Here is a 22,261-nt window from a genome sequence, read left to right as displayed (position 1 = left end):
TCAGCCCAACCCAAAAAACACGTCTTTTTATTCGCTTCTTTCTTAGATTTTCTTATTTTCCATGTATGGGTGTTTGCATACATACGTCTGTGCACCATGTAGGTGCTGTGGAGGCCAGCCTAGGGTATTGGATCCCTGGAATTGGAGTCACAGATGGTTGTAAGCTACCATGTGGACGCTAGGAATCAAACCCTGGTCCTACGCAAGAGCAGCCATTGCTCTTCGGCAGGAAGCCATCTCTTCAGCCCCAGTCAGTTAGCATTGAGCTGAGCTCTAGAGGAGGGACAAACTCACAGAGCTATCAGGACAGGACACTCTGAGCAGAGAGAGGATGAGCTGAGGTGAGCCGTGGCCATGAATCTGCTCTGTGAGTGGCGTGGGAACAAACTGCTTGCCGTGACTGTGGGCAAAATCAGCACAGAGTGAGAGAAGAGGTTCTGGATTTTCACTATGTTTTGTAGTCACAATTTTATATGTCTCGACTCTCATAAGACATTGGATTTCAAATTAAGCATGCCTGCTTTCTCTTTCTTTTTGCTTTCCTTCCTCTCTCCTCCCCTGGATAATGCAGGCGAGCTCATTTGTATAGGCTATAGGTCAATGTTAGGTGTCTGCCTCTATCTTATCTCCTGAGACAGAGAACCTGGAAGTTGCCATTTTGTCTACACTGTGGTCAGCAAGCTCCAGTGTCGTCCTGTCTCTGTTCCCATGAGTACTGGGTTACAAGCATGGGTCTCCATGGCAGGCTTTTCTATGGGTTCTGGGGACCCAAACTCAGGCCCTCATGCTTCCCTAGCAAACACTTCCCATCAAGCGCTCTCTCCTCAGCCACTTCCTGTTCTTGTCCCTCCCTCTCCCCCTCTCTTCCCCTTTTCTGCATTGAGGATGGAGCCTATGCACACCAAACAGGCGCTCTACCGCTCAGCTACACTCCCAGCTTCATTTTCCTAAACTCTATTTCTAGAGTGTTTCATGACGTATTAGGCCTTGGCAGACTTGTCTGTTTGTTTCAAGACAGATACCCACTATGTAACTCTGGCTATCCTGGAACTAACTACATAAACCAGAGTGACCTCAAACTCAGAGATCCACCTGCCTCTGCCTCCCAAGTGCTAGGGTGTAACACTACCCTTTGTGTGTGTGTGTGTGTGTGTGTGTGTGTGTACACAAGTACAGCCCAGTCAAAAGCCAGAAGAGAATGTCAGATCCCTTGCAGTTGGGATTACAGGCAGTAAGCTATCCAACAGGAGTATCGGGAACTAAGCGCTGGTCCTCTGAAGGGGAGCAAAGCAATCTTAACTGCTGAGTCATATCTCTAGCCGAGTAGATATCTGGGTTTTTGTTTTCCTTTTTAATTAGACCTTCACTTCACTACAGATAGTTTCAAAAGCCATGTATATGAGGAAGTGACAGGTAGCCATGGGGCTAAACTGGGGGCTGGGGGGTAGAGTGTGGACCAGAAGGCTGCCTTTGTTACAGCACCACCAACCTCTGTTCAGAATGCTCTCCTATGACTCTCTCAAGCCCAGGCCCAATGTTACCCCTCTTTGGGGTTCCCATGATCCCTAGCACAATTCCTGGCACAGTACAGAGCACACTGCCATTGCTAGTCAGCAGCTGTGTCCTCAGCCTGGCAATTCCTCAAGGATGAGGCTATAGCTGACCTATGTCCAAAAAGAAAAAGAGGCATTTCTCTTGGCCAGTCTACCCAAAAAAATGGGGCAGTATCCTCTTCTATAAAACCATGCGGTCTAGACCAGATCCTAGCTGTAGTTATTAGCATGATCCAAGGGTCTGATATAAAAAGGTAGGCTGCAAGGCAAGCTCTGTACCCAGGGGATCCTCTTAATTTCCCCCCTGGGATGTTTACACAGAGCCTCCTGCTGAGGGCAGCAGAGCCAACCGAGTGGGAGAAGCCCTGAGCTGTAGGTGGTCTCGTCTGCCCTGCAGAGTCCTACCTGGCAAGGTAACCATCTCTAAGGCCAAGTCTAGACCGCATATACGAACGAAACATTATGTCTGCCATGCTCCAAAATGACCCAAGGGACAATGGGTTGGTGGGAGAACCTCACTTAGTGACCTTGTAGGTGGGTAATGGAATGTAACAGAGAATTCGGGGCTCGACTTTGTCCTGTTATACCTTTCTATGATTTCAGGCAACTTTCATCCCTTCTTTGGGCTCAGAGTCCGCTATGAGTAAAACTGGCCCCGTAAGCTCCCTTCCCAAAGGGTTCCAGCAAGGATGACACGAGGCACTGCTTAGACAGGGAGCCCTGTGCATCTTCACAGTGAGCATGCTCATAACTTAGCTGTAGAAGCTGGGCACGATAGCGCGTTCCTGCAATCCCAGCACTTGGGAGGCCGAAGCAGGAGGATCGTTGCTACAAGTATGAGGTCAGTCTGGGCTACAGTATGAGATCACAGATCCACAAACCAAAACAGGAACAACAGAACCTCCAGTTGTTAGACCATTGATTTGAGAAGAAACCGGGTTGGGGATTTAGCTCAGTGGTAGAGCGCTTGCCTAGCAAGCGCAAGGCCCTGGGTTCGGTCCCCAGCTCCGGGGGGGGGGGGGGGAGGAGAAGAAACCAGATTTGCCCCGTTAACTGCAGACAGGCCTTTGGGTTAGATGCCTGGAATCCACAGGCTCTGGGGAGACCCCAGGGAGACACTGCTATCCAGGCACTGCCAAACTGTTAGGAGGCCACTCGGCTTAAAATGTGCTGCTCCTTCCAAGTTTGATAATTTTGGCATCAATTTTTGTGGTATAAAAATAAACTTAAAGTTAAATTTAAAGAAAACATTTTTAACCACACGCTGGAAACAGTTCTCCATGGGTCTCTTGCTTTCCTGTGCGTCTTTCGTGCAAATGAGTCAATCATCTTACTTTGTGAGCCATCTAGCTAGAGAGTAGCTTTAGGTTATGAGACAGCATTTTCCTGCAAGGAAAGACACAAGATTAGTTCTCTGGGCTCACGACTCCTCTACCCTGCATCACACTGAACACAGTACACTGGGCACAGCAAGCCAGGGAAAGAGAATGGCAAGGCCCACTATGTTGTGTGTGTCACCAGCATCCAGGGCTCTGTCACTTGTAAATTTAGACAACAAGTAGGGCAGCATCTCAGACCTTTCATAGTTTCTGATACCAAATAGACTAATGCGATGCATGGTTGAGAGAGATTGTAAAGGGGTTGGGGATTTAGCTCAATGGTAGAGCGCTTGCCTAGCAAGCGCAAGGCCCTGGGTTCGGTCCCCAGCTCCGGAAAAAAAAGAAAAAAAAGAGAGAGAGAGAGAGAGAGAGAGAGAGAGAGAGAGAGAGAGAGAGAGATTGTAAGAGAAAAAGACTTTCAAAGATATCAGCAGGGGGGCAGAGAGATGGCCTCACAGTTAAGACCACTTCTTAGAGAGGACCTGGGTTCAGCTCTCGGCACCTGTAATTCAGCTCCAGGGGATCTGATGGCCTCTTCTGGCCTCCATGGACAGCGGGCATGCATGTGATGTACTTATATACATATAGGTAAAACACTCGTGTACATTATTTTATAAAGATACGGGCTGGATGGTGGTGGTGCATGCCCTTAATCCTTGCACTTGGGAGACAGACAGAAGTAGGTGGATCTCTGAGTTCCAAGCCGGCCTGGTCTACAGAGTGAGTTCCAGGGCAGCCTGGGCTACACAAAGAAACCCTGTCTCAGGGGAAAGAAGGGGGTGAGGGGCAGGGTATATGGAATATTCTGGCTGTTTGTAAGACCTAACGAAGTGGTCCTTAAGAGAAGAACAAAGGAATGAATGGTTCAGATGCATGATTTGGACACAGCAGGACCTGGATTCAAATCTCAGCCCCACCAAGTCCACTGGTTTCTGGCATGGCACCATATTGTCAGTACTTAGTAAGCTGAGATTGGAGGATCAGAAGTTCAAGGTCATCTTGGGCTACATAGGAAGTTTGAGGCCAGCCTGTTACACATGAACCCCTATCTCAATTAAAGTAACTGAGCAAAAGTAAGCCTGGTATGGTGGCCCATGCCTATAGTCCCTGAACTCAGACAGGCAGAGGCAGGAGGACAGCTGCAAATTCCAGGCTAGCTATCCTAGTGAATATATATGACTATATCCTATATAGTGAATTCCAGGCCAGTGTGGGCAACAGAGTGTGACCTTGACTCAAAAAGCAAGACAGGGGCTGGAGAGATGGCTCAGCGGTTAAGAGCACCGACTGCTCTTCTAGAGGTCCTGAGTTCAATTCCCAGCAACCACATGGTGGCTCACAACCATCTGTAAAGAGATCTGATGCTCTCATCTGATGTGTCTTTAAAAAAAAGCAAGACAGAACAAGCAAGATAATAAAGTGCCCCAGTATTTATAATACAGTTAGGTGAAGGCATATGAAGCGGGCTTCACTCAGGAAGCCGCAGTTTTCCAACCCGAGACACAGACGTCATGGGAGAGCCAGGCTAACGCCCTCACTGTCAGCCTACCTTGAGGAGCTCGGGTGCCTGCTTCTTCAGTTTCTCCATCTTCCACTCGTTCTCACAGGGGTTGAGTGAGGAGGGCGGGGCGGTGCAGGAGCACCGGCAGTCGGCCCCTGAGCTCAGTGTCTCCACTGTGTAGAAATCCTCGACTCGTGCGCGCCCACTTCGCACCCGGCTGCACGCATCCTTGCTCAGCGGTCGCATGATGCATTTGCAGCGGCAGTCAGAGCCCTCCGAGGTCATCCGCACCTGGTCCAGGTCACTGAACACCTGCAGAGGGTGGGCAACAGGGGCTCCATTTGCCAGTGCTGTGAGGGCAGGCCTGGCGTATGGGTGTAGCAGAATGAAGCCTGCTGGTCTCTGGGTGGCACTTAGAGGTAGCAGAGAAGGGACAAGGGACTCAGCAGCAGCATCACAATGACAATTCAAATGCTAATACCTGGTTGTGGCAGGTTTCCAGCAGGTTTCCTTTTAGCTTTCGCCTTTAATCCCAGCACTTAGTAGGCAGAAGCAGGCAAATCTCTGGGAGTTTAGAGGCCAGCCTGGTCTACATGGTAAGATCCAGGAGAGCCAAAGCTACATAGTAAGACCCTGTCTCAAAGACAGACAGACAGACAGAATAATAAGGAGACATGACAGGATTTAATAATTGCCTGGAAAGTAATGTCCAAAGACTTGTGTTCATATCAGCTATGTTCACAATAGTCACACGAGGAAACAACACACTTATCCAGCTACTCAACAGACAGAGACTCCAGCATCTAAATAGGATGAATTGCAGCAGCAGGAAATCAACTCTGAAGGCTTATGCTAAACGAAAGAAGCAGGATTTATGGGGACTGGAGAGATGGCTCAGCTGTTAAGAGCACACACTGCTCTTTGGTCCCCAGCACCCACATTGGACAGCTCGAAAATCTTCCGTAAGTCCAGCTGCAGGCGGTATGACTTCCTCTTCTGGCTTCCCATGGCACCTGTGCTCATGTGCACATACCCCACCCCCATTAGTACTTTTGATTGAACACTCATCATACTCTGGGTGTTGCAATGCATTATATCCTTTGTTGTTGTTCCTAAGTCTTACTTATAAATTATTCCAAGACATTCTAGACCAGTCATCTTAACCCTCTTCACCTTGGTTAGTCTGGAAGTAACATGGCTCATAGCTCTCTTTGCTTCTGGGGACAACATGCAACCAGTCTTGAAGCTAGTTCTTCATGTGATTCTTTTTTTTTTTTTAAAGAAATTTTTTGGTCCCCAGCTTCAAAAAAAAAAGTTTTTTTTTTAAGATTTATTTATCTATTTTATGTATGTGAGTACACTATAGCTGTCTTCAGACACACCAGAAGATGGCATTGGATTCCATGACAGATGGTTATTCTTCTTTTCAGTCCCCCTTTGCCACAAGCTTTTCCATGGGAGCCACAGTGGCAGAGGAAACAGAGAGGGTGCATCATGAAGGTTTTGTGTAGGTTTTGATTCCCAGTATCATGGGTCACTTACAACCATCTGCAACTCTAGTTCTGGGGATCTAATGTCCTCTCTGGTCCTGGGTACTGCATGTACCTGCTGCATAACATCTGTGTGTGGAGATGTGGGTTTTAAGACATGTGAGCTGACGCTCCCTCTCTAACTGCTTTCTACTGCCCTACTCTTATGGTGGCTCAGACTCAGATCCTTTGTGTATATAATACTCTCCTCATAAATGTTCCCTGCTCTCACTATATGGTTCAGTTCATCATATCACATCATAGCACTGCCACCGCCTCCCTCCCTAACCTTGTGTTATTGAATATCTCTTCATTTTATGGCCTTTTCCTTTGTTATAAATTCATACCTGAAACATATCCATATTTTCTTAGTTTCAGCCTCATGTGCAGGGAGGGGGATGAGGAGTGGAGCCCCTAGAACACTTGTCTAGCATGTAGGTTGCCTGGGCTCCATCTTGGTGGGGGGGGACATTATTTAGAGGCAGGGGCTCGCTCTAATTTCCTTCTGTGCCCACCTACCCCATAAAAGTTCTCTATAAACACCTGCTGCACTTTGCTGGAATACAGGGTTAAGAGTACAGGAGTTAAGGGCCTTAGAGCAGGAGAGATGGCTCCATGATTAAGAACACTGGTTGCTCTTGTAGAAGACCAGGTTTTGATTCCCAGCACCCATATGGTTTCTTACAACCATCTGCAACTCCAGTTCTGATGTCCTCTTCTGGACTCCTTGGGTATTGCATAGACACACACACACACACACACACACACACACACACACACACACACACACACACGTAGCAGGAAGCTTTCTGTTCCTGTAATCTTTCTTTCTGGATCTGCAAAGTGTGGTCCTGACTCAGTGACTTGTGAGGTTTAGATGAAATATAAAACAAAACAAAACGCCGGAAACCAGGAGCTGGCACATACAAAATGTGCCAGTGGGTGAGCCATTATTAAGATATAAGGAAACAGGCTCAGAGAGGTAACGTCACATGCCTTCGAGGTAGAAGATTATCTCTGATATATCATTGTTATCTTTTTTGGTTGACAGCGTCGCACATAGATATGATACATTTTGGTCATTTTCCCCCTATGACCCTTTATCATCCCTTGCTCTCTCCTGCTGAAACCCTTCATCTTCCCAAGCTCCCCTCCTACTTTGGTAGTGTGTGTATGTCTGTGTGTGTTCCACTGAGATTAATGAAGGCCGCACCATTGAAGAAAATCACACCCCCTCCCTCCACAACCATAAACTGCCTATTGTCTCATTGAATGGAGAGGGACCTCAAGAGCGCCTCTTTCTATGTGACTCCCACTGCTTTCCTGTGCCCTGTGAGGTGGTGACCTTCAACAGGTTCTATCCCCACTTCTTCAGTGGCAGAATGGAGGACTCTCAGTATGCAGCCTTCTCAAAGTGGGGCTCACATGAGACATGACCTCAAGCCAGTGGTTTCCTCCTCCTCCTCCCCCTTCCTCTTCAACTCCACCCTTGGATGCAACACACCCTATGACCAAATGTGGCCACTTGTTTCTGGGATACCACCAGCTCTGTATTCTCAGATATCGATGCAGTGAGACACAGGTGCCTTGCATGGCCAAACCCTGGGCTCTGAGCCTTAGCACAGCTAATTCCAGCACAGTCCACAAAAACTCACCCCAGACCTGTGGCTGCTCAGCTATCACCAAAGAAGGAACCATAAGGACACAGGTGAGCCTGACACCCTGGGCCTCAGCTAAGCACTGGGGTCCTAAGGAGAGGAACTGAGACATCTATTTCCTTTCTAGGTCTTCAGATACCTGTTTGAGTCCTGGCGTCTGGCAGGCCCTGAATGGGTGACAGTTGGAGGTGCAGGGGAACTAGACCAGGGAGCATTCTTGACTTCTTTAGCCACAGAGAACCAACACAGCAAGCTCTGAAGCACACTGACACTTTGAGGGTCTCGAGGAGAAGAAAGGTGTCCTTTGTGAAGAAGGTATTGCTGGGAAGCAAATCAGATAGGCAAAAACCAAGCGTGGCTTTTCAGGAGGCCTTGGGAGCGGGTGGGTGGGGAGGTCTCCCTGGCTGGTGATTTCAGGGGTGCAGGGTGGCAGGAGGTGAGGCTTTAGGGCATGGCAGAACTCAGTCTCGGAGGGTACCAGAGTCGGCTGACTGAGGATCTCAGCTCTCTGTGTACGACTGGAATGTCACTCAAGATTCTTGTGCTGAAGGCTCAGTTGCTTGCTGGTGATCCTGGGAGGTGGAATCACAAGGGCTCTGAGCTCATCCATGGCTTAATCCACTGATGGACTCATAATTGGATGGCATTTTTGGGAGTCACTGCACCTCAGGAGGGGGCCCAGTTTGGGGAAGTAGGCCACCGAGGGTGTGCCCTTAAAGAGTGGATCTTTTCCCCAGTCCATTCCTCTGCCCTTCCTTTCCTCGCTTTCCTCCTCCCCACTCCTGCACTCTCTGTAGCTTCAGCAGAAACAGAGGAAGTCCACACAATCTGAGCTTACCCTCTCCAACCTGCCATTGTGTTTTGGCAGGCCCAAGTTGGCTGGTGTCTACGGCCAGCCAGGTTACTTGTGCTCATCTGACTGAGCTGACACCTGTGGGCACAGGCTGTGACTGGTGTGATCCCAAGGATACAGGCGGAATGAGAGGTGGAAGTGGGAGTGAGTGCCAGTCCCACACTCAGGGAGGACTGCACTGGGCTCTACAGCGTTTGCAATGGTTACTACAGGGGCTTGGCACCCTGCAGGGGAACTGGCTATCAGTTTCTGTGTGGGCGTGCTGGTCTACTTTTTTTTCCTTTTATTAGCCACATCCTACAGATGAGGAAACAGCCCCCTGAATCATGAAGTGCCAGGTTGGAGAGGGAGAGCCTGGGCTGTATAGATTTCCTCTGTTTCTTCTGCAGCTATGCAGGGGACGGGGAATAGTGGGCGGTGAGGAGAGCTAGAGAGGATGCTTTGGTCCTGCCCTCTGCCCTGGTCCTCTGTGGGTGAAGTGTACTCCAGGGGCTGCAAGCCAATTTTCCCCTGCTTTGTGAACAGTCAGGCTCAGAGGACTATCCATTTCCTGGGCTTCTCTGGCCCCAGAACCTCATCAGAGAGGGAATCACCAGAGAGGGGGTCTCCTAGAGGACCCCCCCAATCTATGGACATTAACCCCACCCACCCAGCAGCTGCTTCCACATCAGATTGCTACATTCCTTCCTCCTCAGATGAGGTGCTATGTCCTGATGGGGGTGGCCAAAGTTCTCACACGCTGGGAGCTGGAAGAAGGCCACTGCTCCCAGGCCCAGGTGCCAGGAATGCAGCAGGGTCCTGCCTCCAGTGGGGTAATGCTGGAGACAGCCAGGCACAACAGTGGAAAGCTAAGTCTGGGCTACAGTCTCAGCACACATAACTCCTTCCTGAGTGGCCTTGAGCCCTCTGAACTTCAGCTCCCCTCTCTGTAAAATGGGGTGGCTATCAATCCCCTCCTGAACTTGTCAATGAAACTGCCAACAGTCACTGTACACAGAGCAGCTGTTCTGGCCCAAAGTAACTGCTAATTTAAGCAATCCGTGTTATATATGCTGCTTCTGGAAGCCCCACCCCCACCCCGGCCTCATCACCTGTTTCTCTTCTCTCTTCGACCTTACCACAACTCCAGGGTACATCAGGGAAGGTTAAAAGCTTGTGCGGGGTCACTCAGCACAGTCTGATGTTCAACAATGTTGTTACAAGGTATCCTTTCTCTGAGTACTTAACGGTCACCAAGCCAAGGCTTCTCCCCAGCAACTGAGCTGGGATAGACAGAGGTCTATACACAAGGATGGCATGAGATCTGGGGCTACCTCCCGGGTGTATCCCTCGGCATGAAAGCTGAAAGTTGCTGTCGAATAGGAAAGTCCCTGCCTCAGCCCCCTGGCCTCTGTGCTCAGTACACACTCCTGCCAAAGCTCCCAGTGGAGATCGTTTGTGCTGCAGAGGCCTTTGGGTATTTGCAGGTTCACAGTGAGACGGATAGTGGGTAGCTTGAGGCTTTGTTTTTTGTTTTTTGTTTTGTTGTTGTTGTTGTTGTTTGTTTGTTTTTGAGAGGAATGGATAAATCTGGCTGGGCTAAGGGAATGTTCTCATAATGGTGGAGCAAGTTGACATGAGGTTTTCAGAGGTGTTACCGTATTTCTCAAGTTTGTACCTTGCCGTCAGCTCCATGACTATAGACTGATGTGTCAGTTATGTATGCCTCTATGCTGATCAATCTTTCAAAATCACCTCCTTTGATGACCCGTGTTGCTCTCCAGCTCCATGGGGAGCTGTTATCTGGGGTTGTACTTGGAAAGTGCAGTGTGATTCTTTTAGGGTGTTCAAATCTATCCCCTGGGGTGGGACCACTAACACTCGGCAGTGACAGCAGAGTGGTGTGTGGTGCTGAATGTAAGATGCTGGGCACGGACCTCGGTCCTGCTATTCTCCCAGAAGGAACGTGGAGCAGGCCCATTTCTTATGGAGAGATGGTGGGTTTTGGCTTGGCCTGACACTGTACCAGGAAGAGAACTCCATTACTCTGTCGTTCTGCTTTTTCTGCTCAGGGGGCCTGCTTCCAATTACACCCACATGCGGAAACTCCAGGAGTAGATCTGAAACAACACCTAAGCCCCTGGGACTGGCCTGCTGGAACATCTGACCTGGCCCAGGAAACCATAGCCTGCTAGGCTAAGCTCCTTCTGTTCTCTTGCTCAGGGTCCCACAGGCCTCAGTCTTCTTTCTTTGCTCAAGCCCCTTCCACCCCTGCACATATGCAGAGAATGAGGTCGGGGCAGCCCTTTCTCAGATGGAGAGACTGGTAAATTATCACTTCCCAGGCACGTCTGCTGTCCTGTCGTGGTGTCTTGGGACTACCTGCCTGTCCACCCCAGTCTCAATGCTGGGCAGGCATGCAGAAATACCAGGGCAGCTGTGAGTTCCCCCTCCTACTTCGGGTCAGACAAAGCACTTCCTTAGATGGAAACTCCAAATCCTGTTTAGGACAGCCTCACCATAAACATCAACTTAAAATGCAGGGAGACCCAACAGAATACCCAGGCTTCTATAATGGGTAGACGCCTGCCAGGAAGAAGAAACCTGCAGAGGGGCCAAGTTAAAGCTCTAAGAGCCTAAGTTCACTTCAAGTTCCGATGGGGTCCACTTAAGCCCCCCATCCCACCCCAACAAAAACAGGCCAGGCTTGCGGGGGTGGGGTGGGGGGTGGGAAGTTGAGGTTGTTACTGTGGAGAGAGAGCGAGAGAGAGAGAGAGAGAGAGAGAGAGAGAGAGAGAGAGAGAGAGAGATAACAACACTAACAGCTCTGCAGAGCCAGCAGTCTGGCTGGGCTAAGGAATGCAGAGTAAATTCACCCATCACTAGATTTTTATTTTTCCCAGCTGGCTGAAGTGGAGCAGGCCTGGGAGGTGTCTGGGGGAGGGTTGTGCTGGGTCCCCAGCTGCTTTTGTCCTCCCCTATCTACCAGCCCCAGCTTGCCCTGGGACAAGTAAATATACCCCCTTCCCAACCTAGCAAGTGTTTGGCTGACTCACTACATAAACAGGGTGTTGGGTTTTCTTTGTCTTAGCTTCGTTTTGGATGTGAGCCCTCCTTGAGAAGCTCAGAAATGCCCAAGTCTAAATGTCCTTTCTGAGCCACAGAGGGTTGGCTCACTTGTGCTATCTGAGCCAAAGGGGTCATGGATTTTTCAGATAGAGGCACTGAAGTCCAGAGACACCAATCACATTTCCAAAGTTCGCACAGCAAAAGAAAAGCTTTCACCCTTTACCTACTCATAGGTGGACTCAAGTTCTATTAAAAAACAAAAATAACAAAAAAACAAAGACTGGAATGACATCTGGAGAAGCCTTTGCTGCCCTTCTCCTCAGCAAGCAGATCCCCTACAGTTTCCCTCTAGGCCAGGGGTTCTCAACCCTCCTAACACTGTGGCCCTTTAACACAGTTCACGTTGTGGTGACCCCTCCCCCCCCTGTCATAAAATTTTTTCGTCAATACTTCGTAACAGCATTTTTGCTACTTTTATGAATCATAATGAATCTGATATTCGACCCCTGTGAAAAGTTCATTCGACCCGAGGGACCATGACCCACAGGTTGAGAACCCGCCACTCCAGGTCCATCTTCATCAGTTCATTTCTAGAATGCCTTTAAGGGGCTCTGATCTGTCTCAGGTGCTCGCTGCGTCTGTTCTGGGTCTAATCCTGGCCTTTGGGATTCCTGGGGAGCATAGCCTCATCTGTTGGGCAACTACTAAGCACAGTGCAGGTATACCTCGGGAGTCTAGAAATCAACGGTAAAGAGTGAGTACAGAGCCCCCCTCCCCGTGCTTATAATGAATGTGAATGTCTTTAATCTTAGCACTGGGGAGGCAGATACAGTAGGATCTCTGTGAGTTTGAGGCCAGCCTGGTCTACATGTTGTGATTCAGGCCAGCCAGAATTATACGCAGAGATCCTGTTTCAATAAAATGGGGGGGGGGTAGGGAAGAAAGGAGGAAGGGGGGAGGGAAGGAGGGGGGAGAGAGAAAGAGAGAGAGGTGTAAAGCACAGCTGACAGGTGAATACAGTATGTGAACTCAAGTCTCACAGGCCAGATTTAGTGAAGAAGGAACTTCGTGTTCCCAGCCTCTCCTGAAAGCCTTGGTCTAAGGCCTACTGTAAGTATGGGAGTCCTTTGGTAACAATTACCCCTACGTGGTCAGCCTTCCATGGAAACTCTCAAACAGTCGCTCTTATTGTCCATTTTTCTCTTGCCTGCCCAGCCCCAGAGCACCTGGGACTTCCCAGCGGGATCCTGAGTTTGAAGCCGGATTTCTGAGTATAGTGACAAGGTCCAAAGCACCTCTTCCTCAGGCTCCAGGACCGAAGTACCCTATTAGAAACTTCTTCCTGCACATGTTCCTTTCTCAAGGCTTTGATTCCAGCAGAGTCCAGACTAAGTCCCAATTCTGATCTCCCTTTCCTTAGTCTCCACTCCCTGCTGAATGCACCCTCCTTGGCAAGCACCCTCAGCCATAGCGCCCCCTCGCGCAGTCACCACCTAGCTGTGCCAGGTTCCAGTACCTTACTGTCGGGCCACACAGGACCAGCCCGAAGCAAAACCAGCAGCAGCAGCACCAGCAGCAGCCTCAGCTGGAGGCATCTAGGCAAGACAGCTGCGGCTTCCATAGCTGTGTGGGCTCCGACGCCTCTGCGCGCGAGTACTGCGAGCTCGGCGCTGCAGCCCAGCTCTGCCGAGGTGGCGCCCCCCCAGCTGGGTGCCCTAGTAGCTCCGCTAGAGGCGGAGCTAGGGTGGAGGGGTGCCCGCCCCTCTTCTCCCCTCCCCGCCCATCCTCTGCAGTCCCGCGTCTTTGCAAAGTGTCTCTGGGAGAGAGAGGACTGTACTAACAGCCTGGCAGTAAGAGAAGTGCAGCCTCACGACGGACTGGGGTCCCGTTCTGTGAAATGAAGGACCTTGCACGTGTCCTTTTACCTTTTTGAGCCCCAGTTTCCCCATCGATAAAAGGGAGAAAATAGTCTCTTTGGAATGGTTGCAAAGTTCAAGTTGTACTTCCAGTTCAGTCCTTGCTCTGACAAAACCATCCTGTCCCCTCTCCCCAACATTTTCGGTTCTAGCCTTTTCAAGGTTCCAACCTCTGCCACATCTTCCATCTTTCTCCTCTCTCTGCTGTGCCGAGAACAGCCCTTTCCTTTCCATCCTCAGCAGAGCATCTGACTTCTCAGTTTCCCAGGCAGCAATTGCTAGCTCCAGGGTTCTTAGGCTTCTGCTGCACCGCGGTGCTTTGTTGGGTCTTTTGAGATCCAATGTAATGAAATCCAGGACAGTATTTCTTAACCCTTCCTAATTCATATCCATATCCATATCCATATCCATATCCATATTCTCTCTCTCTCTCTCTCTCTCTCTCTCTCTCTCTCTCCCTCCCTCCCTCCCCCCCACCCGCTCCCGTCCATCGGTCCGTCTGTGTCTCATAGTATTTCCATATGCTCTCCTGAAAGTTCGTGGTGACCCTGATGGTTAGGCCAACACACTCCTTCATTGCTGCTTGTTATTTGAGACAAGACCTCTCACTGAACCTGGAGCTCTTTCTTTTGGCTACACTGATTGGAGAGTGAGTTCCAGGGCCCCTCCCGTTTCTGCCTCTCCACTTCTGATGCTACTTACACACACACACACACACACACACACACACACACACACACACACACACACACACACACACACACATTTAATGATTTAATGTGGATGCTGGGAGATCCCAATTCAAGTTCTTGCATTTGCAAAGCAAGCAATTAACTGTGGACTCAGTCACTCTGAGATCTGGCTCACTCTCTGTTAAACTGCCTCCCACCTCAGTTCCCCTTTGGTTTCTCCCCTTTTATTTCAGTAGGGGGTCCTTCCCAGACTCTTTTGTAGGCCCTGGCAACCCTCTGCACACCCTTAGAGGCTGGACTCCTTTTCTACACTGTCATTGAAGGTGTCCCCTGTTGCATATTTTCCCAGCTTACTGAGCCTGTATCACACAAGCAAGGAACACTGACTTGTGCCCTGCATTCAGCCACACCCATTCATTCCTTACTTCTGTTCACAAGTATTTCCCCTAAAGAACTGCACCTCTTCCTTGCCAGTATTCCATAGTGTGTTTTGAGTTTCCAGCTCCCCGTAGAGAGGCAAATAGGCCACCAGTATACTCATGCTTTGTCTCCCCTTGCAGCAGGCTCAGTGGCTTTCGGACTCTCTACCCCCAGTCGGCAGCCTCAGAATCCCCTGGGAACTTGTTAGAAATAAAAACTCACAGGCCTCAGCCTAGTTACTAAACCAGAGATTCACGGGATGTGGGGATCCTGTAACTTGTGTTCTCAGGAAATTCCCAGGGGCTCTTGAGTTGGAGAACCACTGACCTAGCTAGAGATATAATTACTGTATTAACTCTCAGCTGACTTCAGCTAAAAAGTCATGTGTGCCGTCAGTGCTTGTTTTTTTTTTTAAGATTTATTAATTTTATGTATATGATACCAGAAGAGGGCATCAGATCCCATGACAGATGGTTGTGAGCTGTGAGCCACCATGTGGTTGCTGGGAATTGAACTCAGGACCTCTGGAAGAGAAGTCAATGCTCTTACCACTGAGTCATCTCTCCAACCCTCCTCCTTTCTTTCTTTCTTTCTTTCTTTCTTCTTTTTTTCTTTTGAGACAGGGTTTCTCTGTGTAATAATCCTGGCTCCTGGCTGTTCTGGAACTCACTCTGTAGACCAGGCTAGCCTCTAACTCACAGAGATCCAACTGTCTCTGCCTCCTGAATGCTGAGATTAAAGGTGTGTGCCATCATTCACTGTTTATAAACAAGTTTCTAGAGGTCCTTGTAGAGGAGTCAAGGCCTAGTATAAAAACAATTATTGGGCATGCTCTTCTGTACACAGACCAAGTCTGAAAGGACACACGAGACACCAGCATTGAGGTTATTTCCAAAGAGAAGATCTTTTTTTTTTTTTTTTTTTTTTTTTTCGGGGCTGGGGATCGAACCCAGGACCTTGCGCTTCCTAGGCAAGCGCTCTACCACTGAGCCAAATCCCCAACCCCCCAAAGAGAAGATCTTATTAAAGATCTTCATAAGATACTTTCCTTTTTTTAAAAAAAAATTGTAGGCTTTGTAACATGGGTCCAATCTTTTCAAAACATAGACAAAGTATACTTAAAACAACTCAACAAGGCAAGAATTCTCTTTCTTAGCTTTCTCATGGAGGCAGGCAGCCTGGCTGACCCTTTATGGAAGGCTCCTCTAGAAAACAAAGGCAGGGACCATGGGAGGAACTCTGTCCCCTCTGGACAATGTATGATGACCTCCAACAATGTCTCTATCACCATGAGTAACCCACAGCTCAAATGTACCCAGCCCCTAAGGTCTCAGGACCTTTGGTTTGTGTTGTTACTTCCACAGTCTTCTCACTTAGGCTGGCCCACTCATGCTAGACCACCCCACTTTTGGTGCTTTCTATCTCAAAAGTCCTGTTACCACCTCCCCCAGCCCATCTGGTACACTGACAGTTCTTTTTTTTTTTTTTTTTTTTTTTTCCCCTTTTTTCTTTTTTTCGGAGCTGGGGACTGAACCCATGGCCTTGTGCTTGCTAGGCAAGCGCTCTACCACTGAGCTAAATCCCCAACCCACACTGACAGTTCTTAGCTATAACACTCATGCAATTATGATTTCTGTCTACACCATTCACTGTAGTAAGGATCCCCCACGATGAGGCCCATACTTACCTTGTTTTTAGCTGTAGCCCTGTCTCACTAGATCTAGCCTCAGGACCTCAGGATTAGTTTGCTTAGACTAATCCTCACATACATTTCATCCATTTCCTCCGTCTTCCCTGTGAATGCCAAGAGCCCTTTAAACCTGTCTCTATAACTGTAAACTCAGAGCAGAGGGCACACACTTCTCAGGGCTGTGAGGAAAATGTCAAGAAATTAGAAAAAAGACCAAGTGTTGGTGATGGACTTAGTGGATGCCTATTTAGTGAGGGTCTTCTGCATGCTGACTAGCAGCAGAGGACATACTGGTGAGAGTAAAGACTGGGCTAGGTGAGGAATCGAGGTATCAGGGAAGGCTCTGGGAAGGACGGAGGAAGCTCAGAGCTGAAAGGAATCAAGAGTTGTTTGCAGGAGCTGAGCATGTGGTTGAACTCTTTTTTTTTTTTTTGGGTTGACATTCAGTCTTCATCCTCTCTTCAAACCTCAGGCACAAGATGTCTGCAGAGCCACTTGGCTTTCCAGGGAAGAACCTTCCAGAGAAGGGGGATCTTCTGCACCCAGGGGACTGTGATAGAAGGAAACTCTGGCTCTGGGAAGGCTACATGATCCTGACACATTTAGAATCCAGAGCTGAAGAAGGATATCTTCCCTATGAAACAAAGGACTCACTCGTCTTATACTGCAGGGGCCTGCTGCAGAGCACTGCTCCCTGGCTTGGGAAAGCTCAGAAACCTTGGCAAGGACATAACCACTTCAAAATCACTTCTTTTTTTTCTTTTCTTTCTTTTTTTCGGAGCTGGGGACTGAACCCAGGGCCTTGTGCTTGCTAGGCAAGCGCTCTACCGCTGAGCTAAATCCCCAGCCCCTCAAAATCACTTCTTACAGTCTACCTAGATAGGGCCACATGGGAACACAGAGGGACCTAGTTGTCCCTTGATGGGAGGTATAAGGAAGGTGCTACTGAAGAATTGGAACAGGATCTAGAAAGATGAGTTAAAGACTTTACAGAGGTCAGGCCAAGGGCATTTCAGCTTTCTGACCCACTGAGTATATAATGGACATGACTTTTGTGCCATTTCATTTGTATATGAGAGCACCAATATCAGCGCTACCTCAGTGAGCAGGTGTGGAAGGTTTAAACCACATAAATCTGTCATAACAGCTGCTGGCACAGATTAAGGATGAAACCAGGTTAACAAATATTGATAATGGACAGCTACTGGAAAATGCAGGAAGGTGTGGCAAAGCCTCCTCAATATCAGGTAAGGGGAGAGGCATGGGGAGCAACATGGGCAGGAATCGGAACGGGTTAAATTCGTATGCCAAGAGAAAGTCTTTTAAACAATTAAGTAAAGAATGACTCACAAGAGCTAGAGGATTGCAGAGGCAGATGGGGCAGAATGAGGTGACAGGATGAAGACACTTTTGTATGACCCAGAAGAGGAAAGCCCAGCAAAGCACTAGGGTTCTTTGTTTTATAGTAGGCCAGACAGCATTTAAGGTCTGGGCTGGAACTTAACAAGTCTTTTCCTAGGGAAGGTGTGTAGAGGGGTAAGGGGGAAGGGAAGGCAAGCAAGCGAGCGAGAGCCCGGGCGGAGGTGGGGGGTGCGGTATCACTGAAAATCACTACCACCGCTGGTCCTGAGGGCCTGTGGTCGCGCGCCATCTGGTGGCAGCGGGAGGTGGGCCCTGGAGGAGGAAGGGGAGAAAATCCAGGATTTTATTTGGTGGGAACTTCGGTAAACTGAGGCAACAGTGTGTTTGTAAGAGTTGGTATCTTACCAATGGACCCGGTCCTTACTACAACTCTCATTTTTTTCAGACAGGTGACTGTACGGAGGTGGGAAGGAGAACACTCCGGGGAAGGGACACTCTTAAAACAGAGCTCTTTAAGACACACGGAGTCAGGAGTGTCAAGTTTTCTTTGGTGGCATCAATGGAAGTGATCTTAGTTTGTCCATCTGTTCTATGGGCAGGGTGCGGGGAATGAAAGAGGAGGAAGAGAAACTTTAATCTTTCCCGCCCACCCGGAGGTAAAGGGCTTTAAACACTTCTCCGGAAAGCAGAGCTGTATAGATTCTATTTGCATACGAACGCAGTCACCTCGGGTTAAACTCGGGTCCTTTAATCTCTGGTCCAATTTGTCGCTCAGCCCGGGAGGAAAGCCCTCATGAGTACCTATACACCCCGCCCCCTGGGGCCTTCCCCGACAGGGCTGGGCTTGGTTGCACGTGCTCACCCGGTTCCCGGAGGATCCGCCTCCTTGGAAAGGCTCATTATTAGTGCGGGGAGACAATTGGAATCATAGAGAACTGTGAACAGGGATAAGTTACAATAGAGAGAAAATTGTGACATAATAGTTTATTATCAGAGTATACCAATTTTTTTTAGAGTTTGTAATAATGATAGGTTTGGGTTCTCCCTACTCAGGTCTTCCTATTTTTTTTCCTCACCCCTTCCATTGGTAGAGTCCCGTGTGACCAGCCTCTCCGGGAGGACTACATTTCCTAGCACTCCCCACGGGCATGTGCGTGGCAGCGGCGCGTGACGTCAGAGGAGGGAGCTGGCCAGTGCTGAGGGGGCGCGGCGCGGAGGGGCGCGGAGCCGGGTGGCTCAGGGGCCCAGAGTGTTCGGCGGCCGAGAGCCTGCCGGCCCCTGACAGCCCCCTCCCCCCCGGTGGAAGACCAGGACGACGACTACGAGGGCGCAGGTCATGGCGGAACATCGAAGCCAGCGAGGGCCCTGAGCACCGCCGCATGGAGCGGGACGAACGGCCACCTAGCGGAGGGGGAGGCGGCGGGGGCTCGGCGGGGTTCCTGGAGCCGCCCGCCGCGCTCCCTCCGCCGCCGCGCAACGGTGGGTAAGGGGCCTTCTGAGCCCGGGCGGCCCCAACGCCCGAGTTCCCCCTCTTTCTCTAAGCTGGCTCTAGCTCCGGGATGCCGGGCAGCTCCTCAGAATGGACTCCACCCTGGGCTCGCACTCTCTAGGCAGGGTCCCGGGTCTCCTCTGCTTGGACCCTCCCCCCCACCCCCCGTCGCCTCTGCGCCTATCCTTTCTCCTCCCCCAGGAGGCCCTGGTGTACCGAGCACCCTTTTCCTTCACCAGGGAGCTCGCCGACGCCACACCTTTGCACCCTGCACCTATCCTGGAGCGTTTTCCTCCTCCGCAGTCCCGCGCTTCCTCCCAGCCCTGAGAGCCTCCGCCTCTGGGCAGACCGGTAGTGGTCCTCCTCGGACCTCGGTGCTCGCTCCTGTCCCCCTGGCCTTCCTTTATCCAGGCTCCTTGTAGGCGACGACTTTCTGCTGGCTCAGGTCTCTAGCGGGATCCTGGGGCTCCGGGACACCTGCCTTTTCCCGGTGTTTGCCGGACGCTTCTCGCGCCGCCCAGCCTAACTCTTCCGGGGTGCTGAGAATTCCTCACCTGGCCCGGCCGCTTGCGTCCCCTTGTCCCAGCCCAGCCCTCAGGTTCCTCGGGGTTGGCTCCCGCTCCCTCCCCGGCTCAATGTTTTATTTGTTTCTGTTTGATACTCCCCCCCCCCCCCCCCCGCTTCGGTGTTTGCAGCGGAATGTTTTTATTGGTAAAGTGTAAGGAGCTTTTGTGAGGTCGTAAAAGGTGAACTTTTGAACTTGGAAAGCGCCCTGGAGCAATTAGCGCAGGCGATAGCCCCGGGAGGCCTGCATTACAAAGGGTGCTCGTTGCGGCAAGCAAACGCTCCCGCGGCAAACCCGATTTATTTATTTATTTGCCCTGCCTTCCACTTTTCACATCTCCTCATTTCCGAATAAAGGGCAGGCTCTCAGAGATCCCTGCCTCCTCCCCTCACTGCGCCATAAACGCGCAATTCTCTGGAAGATCTAGGACCCGAACAGTGTCTAACAAGTAACAGATTTCAGATTGAATGCAAACACTGGGGACAGTTAGGAGGCACTAAAAATTGTTTTGGTAAGAAGTTTCTCAATCAGGACAGTGACCTGGCAGGTGTGGGGAAAGCAACCTGAAAATAGGTCATCGAGGTGAATGAATAGGTGAATGAATGAGGAGGCACAGAAGAGAAATCTCGAGTTGGATTTGGTTCTTCATAACCTTATAAATTCATTAAACACTCATCGTTAATTCGGTACATCTTTAGTTTCTTTTAAGCCATTTAAAAGGAGAAGTCTGTTTAGAAGAGAGCCTAGTTAATTTGATATGATAGTGATCAAATGGTGACGTTTTCAAAGCCCGTGAGTTTTAAAGATGTGCATGATGTGTGGGATCTAGGTGGTCGGGCATCCGGTCCGCGCTGATCTGAATGTGAGCATGTTTGGGATCAATAAAATCCCACGTCACAAAGGGGAAGGAAGGAATATAGTTAAGGGTAGAAAGGGACAGTGTGTAGAAGAACAATGATGGTGGTTTTGGCGTTTTAAATTTATGCACAGATTTGCTTTGGTATTCATTTGTAAATGTTGTAATTCTTGATGTAAGGTTTGCCACGCAGTTTTTTAAATTCGGTCTTCAGATCTATCGGGTGTCCCTGTTATTTTGGAAATGCCTTCCTGTTTGCTAACTGTTCCTGTTCTCACCTGTGCTTACTATCAGATGACAGATTTCACTCCAGCCATCACTTTTAATTCTACTTGAGAATATTATTGTAAGGAAAGCCAGAGAACAATGCATTTGCTATTAATTATTCATTGGAACATTTTAAAGAACTGAGTGGCAGTTTTAGTTCCTAATCAGATTATTTGTTAATACGAATCCTTTCCACAAATGGTCAGAACCATTGAAAAGAATTTTAAGGAGCAATCAGTCTGTTAATGTTAAGAAATATCTCTAATATATCACATCAGTCCAAGTTAGTGATACAGTTCCCACTTTTGGCAGCTTAATTGGTTCAAAAGATAATAGGAAATTTCTGTAGCATAGCTTGTTTTTCAGTACAGAAATAAACATGGTCTATGTAGTGTTTTACAGCTTATGCTAGTTAATTAGTACCCAAGAAGTGCTCAGAAGAACTTTCAAAACATAAGATAAAAATTGCTTTTGGAATAGTGGACTCTCTTTCTTCCTTCCTTATGACTTTTTTTTTCTCCAAAGAGAAATGAAATTGTTTGATTTCTTCGGAGAAAATTACTTCTTTAACTTTCCATCTTGGTGACATTTCCATTTTCTTGAGGTCGTTATCTAGAGAGAAGGTCTTTGGTCTGTGTTGTGAAGAAGTAAAGTCCATTGATGCTGAATTTACAGTCCTCCAGATGTTTTTATGATTCCATCAGAACAGAGTTGCTAGCCTTTTGATGCACCATCACCCCGCCAGGAATTCCTTGTGCTGACTTTGCTATTTTCGGCCGTTGCTTGCGGTTTTCATAACAAACAAACTCATTCAGTTGTAATAGTGATTGCTCCCTTTTGGGATTTCAAAGCAAGATGAATGGTTTGAGGGAGCATTTGTTCATTTTATTTCAAGAGGGTGAGGGAATAGGTTTTTAACTATTTAAAGCAAAACAAGAGCCATTGTAAGAATTAAAAGCATATTTCTCGTTACTATACTTTGCAGAAAATGAGTTCACTAAATACTGTGTGCTTCCCTTCACAGGCATTTACCAACAAAATGCTTATTTCTTAAAGTAACAAGTTAACAAATTAAATTATGTCACAAATTTAACTTTTTAGTTCTGGGATTTGAAAACTTAATTCTGAATCAACTGAGAGAATTTTCTGGTTTCCTTGAGAAATCTGAGGTGTTAAATGGCCAAATTTTCTATCTCGGCTGTACCGTTCGTTCACCAAATGCTGAGTAGCCTTCCCCTTGCACAGCACGAGTCTAGCAAGCTTACTAATTTGATTCTGTATTTTGTTGTAGAAAGTTTTATGCTTGTGGAAGTACACAAAAAGGTGTTAGAAGGGAGGCTAATGAAACAAGGCTGGCAGATTTCCAAAACATTGCTCATTCATCTATCGCTACTTCTTGATTTCTTCTGGGGCTGTAGGGCCAAGGTAGAAAATATATTTTAGGTTAAAACATAATTTTTTAGTACAGTTGGTAAAAACTTTT

General features: G+C 48.7%; 2 protein-coding genes across 7 annotated transcripts in view; one reads left to right on the top strand and one right to left on the bottom strand.

Annotated features, from left to right (window-relative positions):
• Positions 1-13,217, bottom strand: part of Olfml2a (olfactomedin-like 2A) — a 29,305-nt gene extending 16,088 nt beyond the window's left edge. The window contains 2 exon segments of one of the 2 annotated variants that reach the window (NM_001106572.2): positions 4,482-4,745; positions 13,038-13,217. In NM_001106572.2, the coding sequence (NP_001100042.2) occupies positions 4,482-4,745; positions 13,038-13,142 (369 nt within the window). In that variant the 5' untranslated portion in view covers positions 13,143-13,217. 2 annotated transcript variants of the gene reach the window in all.
• A 5,559-nt stretch (positions 13,218-18,776) lies between these two features.
• The window catches only part of Nr6a1 (nuclear receptor subfamily 6, group A, member 1), a 187,980-nt gene continuing 184,495 nt past the window's right edge, over positions 18,777-22,261 (top strand). For all 5 annotated transcript variants that reach the window (XM_087653001.1, XM_087653000.1, NM_001100861.1 and 2 more), the window contains 1 exon segment: positions 18,777-19,080. In XM_087653001.1, coding sequence (XP_087509127.1) covers positions 18,981-19,080 — 100 coding nt within the window. In that variant the 5' untranslated portion in view covers positions 18,777-18,980.

The sequence above is a fragment of the Rattus norvegicus genome, chromosome 3 (assembly GCF_021556685.1).
Source record: "Rattus norvegicus strain SHRSP/BbbUtx chromosome 3, alternate assembly SHRSP_T2T, whole genome shotgun sequence".
Classification (NCBI taxonomy): domain Eukaryota; kingdom Metazoa; phylum Chordata; class Mammalia; order Rodentia; family Muridae; genus Rattus; species Rattus norvegicus.
Note: the sequence above shows the minus strand (reverse complement) of the source record. Positions and strands in the feature narration are given on the sequence as shown.